The sequence below is a fragment of the Miscanthus floridulus genome, chromosome 3 (assembly GCF_019320115.1).
Source record: "Miscanthus floridulus cultivar M001 chromosome 3, ASM1932011v1, whole genome shotgun sequence".
Classification (NCBI taxonomy): domain Eukaryota; kingdom Viridiplantae; phylum Streptophyta; class Magnoliopsida; order Poales; family Poaceae; genus Miscanthus; species Miscanthus floridulus.
The window spans coordinates 49390013-49401839 of record NC_089582.1 but is presented as its reverse complement, the minus strand read 5'-3'; the positions used below and the strand labels follow the sequence as shown (position 1 = coordinate 49401839).

The 11827-nt window shown below is 47.1% G+C and overlaps 2 protein-coding genes across 2 annotated transcripts; one reads left to right on the top strand and one right to left on the bottom strand.

The window, feature by feature from the left end:
• The first annotated feature begins 6381 nt into the window (after positions 1-6381).
• On the top strand, positions 6382-8737 carry LOC136543715 (mannose-6-phosphate isomerase 1-like). Its single transcript, XM_066536091.1, has 6 exons — positions 6382-6804; positions 6918-7072; positions 7363-7588; positions 7659-7768; positions 8341-8458; positions 8561-8737. The coding sequence occupies exons 1-4, from the start codon at positions 6382-6384 to the stop codon at positions 7728-7730; spliced, it is 876 nt and encodes a 291-aa protein (XP_066392188.1). The 3' UTR covers positions 7731-7768; positions 8341-8458; positions 8561-8737.
• On the bottom strand, positions 8255-8826 carry LOC136543714 (non-specific lipid transfer protein GPI-anchored 5-like). The gene is made up of 2 exons (XM_066536090.1): positions 8523-8826; positions 8255-8448 (listed from the first exon to the last, which is right to left on the bottom strand). The coding sequence occupies exons 1-2, from the start codon at positions 8824-8826 to the stop codon at positions 8255-8257; spliced, it is 498 nt and encodes a 165-aa protein (XP_066392187.1).
• Positions 8827-11827: the final 3001 nt, after the last annotated feature.

The window sequence follows — 11827 nt, the reverse complement described above, 5'->3', positions numbered from 1 at the left end:
ATAAGTCGTTTTGAGTTTTTTTGGTACATCGAAATTACTATGTAGAAATTACTATGTAATCTAGACTACATAGTAATTTCGATGTACTAAAAAAGTCAAAGCAACTTATAATTTGAAACAGATGAAGTAGGGCTGTATATTGGTGCATGGCAGTTTTCTCCCGTTTAAATTGGACTATACTGGATTTGGAATTCTCATATTTGGATATGGCAAGGACTCAGTCGTTCGTTCGGATATGGTCTATCCGATCCTTTATTTGGTGTCCTTTCTAGATGCAGCAGATAGCAAACCAATAGAACAACAATTTTGGAAAGAATGATTGGAGCAGTCAGTCAAACACATATTTTGCCTCCCAGATTTGACATGGTGATTCAGCTAACTCAAAAAAAAAGAGCCTATCTATTCCTCGCTGATGGTCTACAACTATTCAATGGGAGTACATCAGTTTCTTTGGCCGTTCTGTATCAGCCATCTCGAATATCACTGAGGCACTGGTCACCAGTATTTGATCTTTGGAACTATTGCCTTTCAGACTGCAAATGGAAGGCACAAGCAGGGAAAATTTGTGTATAGATTCATAGCTAAAGTGTCATATATTTTGAGACGGAGGGAGTAATTCTGTTGTCTGGTAGCTTGCACTTTTTAAAAACCTGTGTTGAAAACTTTAGACATGTAGTGGTTCACTGGAACTGAATGGTGCTCGGGAGGTAGTAAACCTGACAGCCATCCATCCCACCTCAATAAAGAGTTGATGCTTTTCTTTGCAAAGCAAATTTAAAAACCTGTGTTATCAGGTGGAGAAAACTTGATTTTATGGTTTCCGGAGAAGATAGTTTTCGTTGTGATATGTTTTGAAGTTTACCCTGGAAGCATTATCTACTCTGCTTGTGAGTTTAGTTTCATGTGATTAACATCTGCTTCTATTTTCATTATAATCCATTTATCTGAACAATGTTTGAGGTGAGGGCATGTTACTCTTCTTCAGTAGCTTTGCAATATTGTCCGAAGCTATGAGATGATTGATGGCTTGCAATGATCCTTTCATTAATTTATTTTTCTATCTATGTTTAATTGTTTGTTCAGACTATTTTATAGGCATGCCGGTAGATAATGGATCACAAAAATTCAAGCATCCATAATTTATCTCTTTGACTCTGAGTATGGGTTTTGTTTTAATTAACGTATTGTTTTTTTGTTTTGACCGTAGCGTTAGCACGAGTATGCTGCTAGTGATTAATTAAGGGCAGTCATCAGCTGCGCGGCTCCATATATAGTTTGTGTTTCCCGATTGTTGACGTAAAACAAGATAAAATGGCACAAGCAAATACGACTAACAAAAACAAATTATAACCCTTTCATCACGAGAGTGAACCACCGCGTCTAGTGGAGAAAAATTAATACAAATCAAAGATGCTATTTAGATTGGATGCCAGTGAGATGCCAATGAAACAAGGGAAAGATGACGCTGAACGAGGTATACACTTGATAATAGAAAATATACCACTGTTATATATATGATGATGTAATGAATTGTTAGCTTATGGCTTAGATCTTGTGAGTTCACCTTAATGCTAACATATTCCCAATGGGCGTGAATCAGTTAATTATTTGGTGGTGGTATGTTTCACAAGGCCGAGCACCGACGCCGAGCTGGCCTGTCTGCCGTGCTGACGACCGGGCCCCACCTTTTTCCCCTGTCGATGATCAGCAGGGCCCACAAAGGCAGAGCACGTCCGCTGCCTTCGCAAAAATCCGGCTCCCGTTGCGACAGAGCCTGCCCGTCACCCGCGCCCGCGGTGTCGACCAAACCGCTGGACCACGCCTGTCTCAGCCGCCGGTTTGGAAAGACCAGCGGTCATTGATTAATCGATTGATCAATGCTTTGGAACTGGTGAGTATATACATAAACTTAGAAACAGGCTACAAACCATTCGTCGTTGCCACACCGTTGTAACTCTCACTCCCACCCTCGTCGTTGCCATTGTCGCCAATGAGCACCACCTCCGTCGTAGATTGTTTACTCACACTTAGAGCAATGCCGTTGTTTTCTCACCACTAACGAGTAACCTGAAGAATCACGCTTAGTACATTATAGGTGTAGCACATGGGACACATGTATTTATACTAGTTCAGACGGGGTGCCCTACATGTAGTTTATATGAGGATTTGTATTGCTTCAAGTGCTAAGTGTTGAGCTTGGAGTCAATTAAGGGTGACAATATGTGTCTCCAACTGCTGATCATGGGCTCCCTACCCCTTCGTATATTGTCTAGGGTAGGGTTGCAAATAGAGTCGAGATCGGTTCATAGGTCGGTTTGAATAGAGTCCTGATCTAGTCGGTTTCTGTATATATCTTTCTATATGCCTTGTTTGCCAACCCTTGGGTCAGATTCTCCATCGGCCAATCCGCCCGGCCCGATCCACCCCCGCCTTGGGAGCTGATTATGACCTCGGTGTAATATCCTTTGATATCCAATTTTGTTTTTGATGCAGCTATCCTTATTGCAATGAAATGAAATGTTGTAATATGTAGTGGATGGACATTTTTGAGTTACAATAGTGGCTATTGCAAACACCATTGTCTTTGCAATAGCACCTACTGCAAGAGATTTTTTATCATTTGGGTTATTAGGCTCTATTGCAACAAAATTATCTAATTGCAATACGTCCTATTTCCTATTGGAATAGAATCACTTTCGTTGCAAGAAGCCCTATTGCAACGGAATCACGTTCAATATAGATTATGCAGCGTTCGTACATGTCATGGTTACTGCATGCAGACTGCGCAGCAGTTAACTTTTTTAATCTCAAGTCGCGTGTAATAAATAGTTAGAAAGTTTGTAAGCTGATACCGACAAAAACTGTTCTAATGACTGTCATCACTCACATCAGCAAGCTGATGTCGTCCGGAGGAACGAATAGACGATCTATGGAAGATAAATAATGAGGAATGCCGAAGTCTGGTCGGAATACATCCCTTGTGCCGCGCAAGGTGCTGAGAACCTGCCCGTAATAGACTTTTGCTTAACGTAATCAATATATTGCAAATGACCAACGTTCACTGGTCTTCTCTAACCCTATACCAAGTATTATATTTTTGTCCTTGCGCAATAGGCAACTTATTCGAGTTGGCGTAGGTGGTAAGACCATTTTCAAGAATCAGGAATCATAAATTTGATCTATATTCCTCATTTTCGGCTGTGATAGAGCATCAATGAAGGTGACCTTCTTAAGGCCCTGTTTAGATCCCTTGGGCTAACAACTAGTTGCTAAACTTCAGTCCTGAGGATGTGCTAAAGTTTAGCCAAAGCTCCAACTAGTTGTTAGCTCACTAGCCCATAGAACCCAACTATCACGGGCTAAAGTTAGAGCAGTGCATAAAAAAGTCACCCGTACCCCCCAACTCTATCCTCCCGCTTGCCCTGTCTCCACCCTCCAATAGCTGCCAAACTTTGCGAGAAAAAAAAACGCACGCACACGACCGCGCTCGACCTCCTCCTCTTCTCTCCTTGGAGAAAGACGATGACTTCGTTTTGTTGGCCGGTACGGGGGCGGGGGCCTCGATAGGCTTGGTCTCCGGCGGCGGTGTCGCGGTGGAGACCTTAGGCACGGGCGCGGGTGGTGTGGCCATGGGTGCCTTGGTGGTAGGAGGTGTCACCGCAAGGAAATTGGCGACAGGCGTAGGTGTGGCTGGGGCCAGGGCGACGGCCTTGGTCCGGGGCACAGCCGTGGGAGCCGGGGTGGGGGGGGTGTGGAGTGCCGGCCAACACTGCTGATGGGTTGGCCTAGCTTGGAGGAGGACTTGGACGTGGGCGTGGCCAGGGTGGAGGACGGCATGGCGGTAGGCGTGGACGCGGATGCGTCAGCCGGCGAGGAGGACATGGCGGCCGGCGCCGATGTGGCCTTGGAGGAGGACTTGCGTGGCACCTTGGATAGCGCAGACGCGAGGGACTGCGCGAGGTTGTCGATCGTTCATGCCAAGGCCAAGAGCCAGACGCGCGGCTGCAGATCAGTCACATCGGCGTTCTAGAGCTGCTCCCTGCTTGCGAGGCTGCAGATTGGCTGCTAGACGCGCGTCGCCATGGCGGACGTCATGCAGCACGCTGCCGAGTGCCTGTAGAACCTCACGTCCGGAACCACCAGCGGCAGAAACAGGCAAAGTCAAGGAATAACGGTCTTTGTATTGAGATAGTACTACTTATTAGCATGTGGATGCAAACAGGATTAAGCAAATCACTAGTCAGCTAATCACTAGTCTTATCAAATCACTAGTCCCTAGTCCATCCAAACAGGGCCTAAGGCAACTGCTTTCATTAACAATTAATAGAGGCGGCCGCCTGACGAGGCTAAAACATAGGGATATGTTATGTCCCGGGGTAAGTCCTCCTCACCGATGGACCCCCCGACTGACTCCTCTAGGATCGTTCGGGGGCTCAGGGGCTATACCCATCAGGTGTGCTCGCATGCACCTTCTAGCCAAGGATCGGGCGAAACCACCCAAGCACGCCCTCGGCCTCTGCTCGGGACTCCGAGGCTCACCTGAGCTCTAGTCTCCCAACCAACGGTAGCTCGAGCCTGATCCTCGGCCCCAACTCCAGTCCGATCCAAGAGCCGAGATGGAACTTAGCGCTCCGAGCGCCCAAGGCTCGGGGGCTCCTCAACGCTGCCCAACTGGCGCAGCGCTGTCGCTCACTCCTCCGACAAAGTCACACATGGGGCATGACACAAAGGGACAAATCCCTTCGTTGGCTCCAAGGGCTCAGGGGCTCCCGGGCCGGTTCATCAGCCCCTCAAGCCGGATGCCTTCGCCACCACGGAAGCCTCCAGAAGGCGCACCTGGTGGAGGCCGGTCCAAGCCGACAAGGCCTAATAGTTAGAGCATCAGAACATAGACTAGACGATGCCTAGGGCCTCTCCGACTCCACAACAACGCCAAGGTCCATCCACGCTGCAACAGCGCCCTCTTAGACTCCGGCGCATGTAGACCATACACTAAACCCCCCAAACCGCCATGTACCCGACCTACCTCGACATATAAGAGGAGGTCGGATCCTACACAGGGGGGACGAACAGAACAGAATTAGACCAATCCAACAGAGTCCTTATGATAGCTTCGAGCTCTACACTGAGAGCAGAGCCACCTAGAGAGGAGCACCAAGATCTCCTCCCTTCCACCGTCTTCTTCTCCATCGCCGGGGAAGCAAGCTCAACGCCGAAGATCCATAGGATTAGCACCGAGCGATCCCCTGCCAAATCTATTATACTCTTGTTGTAACCCCCTGATTTGGGTGCTCTAGAATATAAGAAACATCTACTGCTGGACGTAGGACGTCCCCGATAGCCCGAACTAGGATAAACCACTGTGTCTTCTTTATATTCTTGAGTCCACCCGAGCCACCGGAGGCCCACACTCAGTGACACCCGATGAACAACGATGCTTGCCACAGTTTCTACCCCGCGACACCACCTTAGGATGCCGTCTCCGTTAATGAAAGGCTATGAATAGAACAACTCAATCATCATGTCTTCTTCCTCCATGAGCTCCCCTATTAATTTTGATGGTGTGAACTGCTCTAAAACTATGAAAAACACCATTTTTCAAGGGAGGACGTTTTGATCTAGGTTTGTTTGAGGGAGGTGGCCATAGCAGCTTGGTATGCGCTCTCATATCTCTTTTTGTGCTCTTTTCAAAGTTTTTGGTGCTTTCGTGGTGGTCTAGATCTAGACTATGGTGGAGAGAGAAAAGACTAGATCTACTTCATCATGTTGGTTTTATTTGTGTCAGGCATATATATTTTTGTTTGGGTGAGATAAATAGGAGATATACAAGTATATATAGTCGCTATAAGGTTACCACCATAAAAACGTCATCGTGGATGTACAACATATCAATGCAAGCACCCTGTATCATGGAACAAGTCACAAAGTTTGTTGACAATGCTAGGAAGCATGCTTTGAGTGCGAATCGAAATGACATCATATGTCTATGTTCTCACTCACTACGTAAAAAACGATTTGCAGCAACGGGACGAATTTTTTGTAGGGGCGGCTGGTGATGGAGCCGCCCCTACAGTGACGTGCTCGGGAGCCCAAACACCAGCCGCCCTACAAATGAAACAGCAGGGGCGGCTGGTGATACGAGCCGCCCCTACAAATGAGTCTGATTTGTAGGGGCGGCTCACTCACCAACCGCCCCCGACGTTGCTATTTTTAGGGGCGGCTTAATAACCAGCCGCCCCTACAAATGCTCCAACAAATAAATACTCGGAACCCGCACGCGACGCCGACCGTAGATCCTTCGTCTCTTTCTCCTCTCAGCCCTCCCTCCCTCGTTGGCGAATCGACTCAAACCCTAACCCCTCTCCTTGCCAATCCCCACCCATGGATTGCGACCGCTCCTCGCGCCGCACTCACGACGACGACGGGCACCACCGATCCCGCGACCGGGTCGACGACCGACACCACCGCCGCAGTCGCCACGACACCGACGCTCACCACCGGCGCGACGGCGGGGACGAGGACGGCCACCGCCGCCACCACCGCGACAAGGACGGAGGCGGCGGATCTACGGTGAGGAGTCGGATCTGCGACGAGGAGGCGGATCCAACGGGGCCGCACCAGATCCGGCTCTGTGTTTGTCGCGCGCCTCGCCGGCGAGGGCGACGGTGGCGAAGGCCGGCCATGCGCCGCGCCCTCCTCGCTCGCGCCCGACGTCTCGCTCCGCGACTGGGTCGCCGCAACCCCGCCGCGCTCGGCCGCGACGTCACCGCGCGATGGGGCGGCGACCTCCCCTTCCTCTTCAAGGTCCGTCCCGTCGCCTCCCCCTTGCCTCCGCCATTCCCTTCCTCCCGTGCCCCTTCATAAAAAGAACATTTTTTTCTTGTCCGCTGAGCGGCTCCTCCGGCTGCTACGCGTAGGTGCTGTCCGTGGCGAAGGCGCTGTCGATCCAGGCGCACCCGGACCGGGACCTCGCCGTGGCGCTGCACGCGCTGCGCCCGGCCACGTACCGCGACGCCAACCACAAGCCCGAGATGGCCGTCACCATCACCGAGTTCCACGCGCTCTGCGGCTTCTGTTGGGATAATATGTCGATTCATAGCTCGATCCTTGAGATATTTTTAAGATGTTCCTTTTTTTTTTACTAGTAGGTTAGGCAGTAAGGGACAGTGAAGTGGTTACTGCATACTATATTCTGGGAGAGATTCAGTTTACATGATCAGCATGTTCTATCTCTTTTCTATAGCTGTGAAGTTGTTTAAATCCATTGCATTCCTTTCAGAAGGGAATGCTAATTGTTCAGTATATATTTTTCAGCAGATCATCAGTGTGGGCTATTATTATTATTATTTACTGACTTATTTATACTGATGTCCAGGAGCTCAAGGAAGTTTTGAGGACTGTACCTGAGGTTCAGGAATTAGTTGGCAAAGAAGAATCTAGGAAGCTTTTGGGTGTCAAAGAGCAAGATGGGGGGATCGGTGTGAGGTCATATCTGAAATCAGCTTTCACCAAGTTAATGACAGCGAGTGACGAAGCAGTTTCTAAAGCAATTGCAAACCTTAAGACTCGCTTGAACAGTGAGAGTAAGGTAAAGATCTTTTCTGAACAATTCTTGCTGCATCAGTATTATGTCATCTGAATTACTTGTATAATCCCAGAGATTGGTGGCAGTGACTTTCTGGCTGTGGCGCTCTACTTTGATCCAGTTTATATCTTTTTTACATTCATAGGGGATTGAAAGATTTTACACATCTCAGGAATTAATTTGGTAACTAAACTATTATTTAGTTCATCATATATGTTTTTGTTTCCCACTACTTTCTTATCTGCATAGATGTGTTCGTGTTGTTTGGGGATACCTGCTGCTGCTTTCAAGCTACTGGAATATGCTAGATTTAAACATGTGTAAAGCATAATGCAAGCTCTTCCCAACAACACTTATGAAAACATTTGAACGCATTTGAACGCTTATGAAAACATTTGAACGCATTTGAACTGCCAATCTCTTCCCAACAATGTTTTTAAAGCATTTGAACACTGGTTGCCAACACTTATGAAAACTTTTGGTGCATAGATAGAGAGAACAAGATAACATGTAAGGACTTATAGGCCAGCTCTTCCGCTCCTCTGTTTTATCATGTACGGACATGTGGTACATGGTACAAGGATTCTTTGCATGGCCATCTGAAGTCCTAAAGCAGCAGAAGAAGTCATCTATTTTGCAGCACAACAAACCATATTTTTCTTTTAACCATTACAGATGTAAAATTTGGTCTTCTGTTTTGTATTGGAATAGCCCAACTCCTGTTTGGTCAGAAGCATCTAAATGAGAACATATAGGTTTACCAATGACTTCACCTGATGGGGAATCTGCTGCTGCCTCAACTTCTTCCCCCTCTGCTGTTGCTGCCTCGTTGGAAGGTGTTGGTGCAGGTGCTCCTGGGACGCCTGAAATCAGGTAAGAATTTAAAGGGGCAAATAGAAATTGATAATGATTTGCATTTCATGATGACTTGACATGCCTGCGCACTGGCTGATTGGTGGTGCTTTGACCTTGCAGACTCCAGGGAGCTCCATCGCCCTCGGCTGGTTGATGGAGATGCCAAAGGATGTCGCAGTGCCATCCAGGACCATGCAGAGGCAGCGGGGGTCGGTCTGGACGACTCCGGCGATCACCGAGCAGCAGGAGATCCCTGGTTCCGGTGCCTTGCTCGAGATGAAGTCCATGCACGGGGAGAGGGTCATCATCACGCTCGAGCGGCCATTGCCCTGCGCTGCAGCCCTGGAGAAAACCAGCGCCACCAGCACCACCACCAGACTGGTCATCACCTTGATTCTTTCCTGGGACGGTCTTGGTTGTCGAGAAGATACATATGTGTGTGATATTGAGTTGTTATTTCGACTGTTTTGACTTTTGAGGACTTGCTAAGCTTGTACGCATAGAGTTGAATTTGAATTGTAAATTTAATTTTTTTTAGCCAAAAAATGTACTGTAGGGGCGGTTGGTACCGTAGCCGGCGGTTGGTACTATAGCCGCCTCTACAAATCGATTTGTAGGGGCGGTTGGTACTATAGCCGCCTCTACAAATAGATTTGTAGGGGCGGCTGGTGTTATCAGCCGCCCCTACAAATCGATTTGTAGGGGCGGCTACAGTACCAACCGCCCCTACAAATCGATTTGTAAGGGCGGTCCGGGAACCGCCCCTATAAATACATGATTTGTAGAGACGGTTGGGTAGGGGCGGCTGGCCAAACCGCCCCTACAAATAGTCTTCGACCGCCCCTAAAAACCCTTTTTGACGTAGTGACTGCAAGAATGAGCGTGTCTGGATGCTAGATGGCTGTGAAGTCAAATATCACTAAGGATCAGGAGTTGCTTCAATGTAACGCCCTGCAAAACTTATATATACAAACAGTACTTTCTCTTGAGTTGAACAAGTTAGTGTTAGAGATTCACTGTCAGTCTTAGCCATACGGGGCTTATAGCTTTCACCTTGATATAAGAAATTGCAAGACAGAGCAGCTTAGATAAATACTCCATCCCTTACCTTAGTTTAGCCAAAATTCCCTGGAGGTTTTTAGAATTTTTCAAAATAAAACTTGCTTAAGTTCCTCAGATGGTACACTAAAGTCTCTCAAAGGTGTTTGAAACCTCACAAAGACCAGAGATTTTAGCCTTAACATCCTATTCTAAGGCTTATGTGGAGTTTCTGGGTAGGGAACAATACTTGAATTGAATATATTGCTAAGTCAAACACTTGACTGACAAGGAGCAACAAGTCATACGAAATTGATCAAGATATGTAGGTGTGTGGTATGAGTGATGAAAGTGGCACTCCTTTGAGAAGTTCCCTCCTGTACCTCCAAATAAGTAGGAAATGTATGGCGATGCTGTCTCCCTCACATATAATGCATGCAGTGGAGGAAAAAACGGGAAATGTGAATTGATGCAAGCTGGTCAGGATGTATCACATCCGTAGGGCAATGGTATATTTGTTGGGCCCTTGCCACCCAAAGGCCCACGAAATACAATGTTGCATACAACAGCATATTGTAACACAACACACTAGTCTATAACAACGAAAAATAACATGTGGCAATAGCAACATGCTATTGCATCGCTTTAGATATTTAGTTGAAACAAACCGCTACCTATTGCCATGGTCGTGAGAAATATTACAACCAACTAAAACTGTGGCAATAGCAACAAACTATTCCATTGCCTTGGAAATTTAGTTGCGGTACACGGCCTACCTTTTGCAATGGTTGTGAGAAATATTACAACCCAACACAACCGTGGCAATAATTTCAAGCAATAGAAGCACTGTTCTGCATGGTTGCAAGAGCACCAGATAGTTGCAACGCTAGTCAATACTAATGCAACGCAATGTCATCATGGCAATATTTTGAATCTATAGCAACACTTTTTACAAAATAGTTGCTATAGGTCTAACCTCTTACAACGGCAAAGGTAAATATTACAATGCACTATTTTTATGGCAACACAGTCACCCTGTTGCCACTATTTTGGACAAATATTGTAGTACACCCCCTATTACAACACAATGTGTGGTGTTGGAATGGTGTCACGTGTGGCAATAGTACGAAAATCTAGTACTCGAGTGAATCTCAAGCTTACAACACCTAAATGCGCAAATGACCAATTTAGTTGTTCATCACTTAGAAAATGGTTCCAACAAACTTTTATAGGAGTAGATGCAATGTAGCTAAATTCACCTAGTTAGATATGCTCTATTGAACCATAGAAACACCTCACAAACACAATTTGCACATGCAGAAAACATAGGATGAGATCCATTTTCGAAGTCTCAATGTTTGTTTACTTTTGTAAGCAAGCATTGATTCCTCGAAGTTGATCCAATGCCTTGTCACAATGTTTGTTTACCTTTGTAATGGTATAATCCATGCTTAGCTTGCTTAGACGGTAGAAGTCAAGGCCATGATGGGTTTCTCATGAAGAATGTAAGGAAAATGGACCCTAGGCCCATTTACTTTGGATTTTGGTGTTTGATGACCAACACAACCAAATTGGACTAATGGATTTGCAAGTAATTGTTTTGTAGTTCAATAGGATGCAAAATGTGACTTGGACGAAGGCGACATGATGATCCGATGATCAACACCTCAAGAAAGACATGTTAAGATGCATAGAAGACATACAAGGTCAAGCAAAGTCCAAGCACAAAGATTGGAACCAAGCCGGATGCAAGATCACGAAGAAACGAGTCCGACAGAGGTGACCGGATGTGAAACTATCAGTGACCGGACGCTCCGATCAGGTGCCAGGCAATAGAAGGCGTCGGTAGCTGTGATCGGACGCTGAGCAGTAGTGACCGGACACTGAGGGAAGCAGTGACCGGACGCACGGTGAAACTGTTCATCGTCATGGTAGTGTTTTCAGCGTGATCGGACATAGCAGATTGGACGACCGGATGCACGAAGTGCAGCGTCCGATCGAGTCCATAGAGGTTCCAGAGCAGCGGCAGCGCGACCGGTCACGTCCGGTCGATGATGACCGGACACTGGTCAGAGTCCGGTCAATCAACTGCAGTCGTCTGGTACGGACCGGACGATGAGTGGAGGAGCACCAGATGCTGGGGTGCCTGCATCCAGTCGACTCCAGAGAGGTTCTAGAGAGGCTTTTTCTTGACTAGACGCATCCGGTCGGTGCTAACCGGACGCTGGTCAGAGTCCAGTCAGAGCTTAACGACTCTCTCTGACACAGTGGTAGGTACAACTGACCAGAGCATCCGGTCACCTAAAAGCTCTAGTTTGGTTTTGGTGAATTGACCAAACCCTTAGTGCT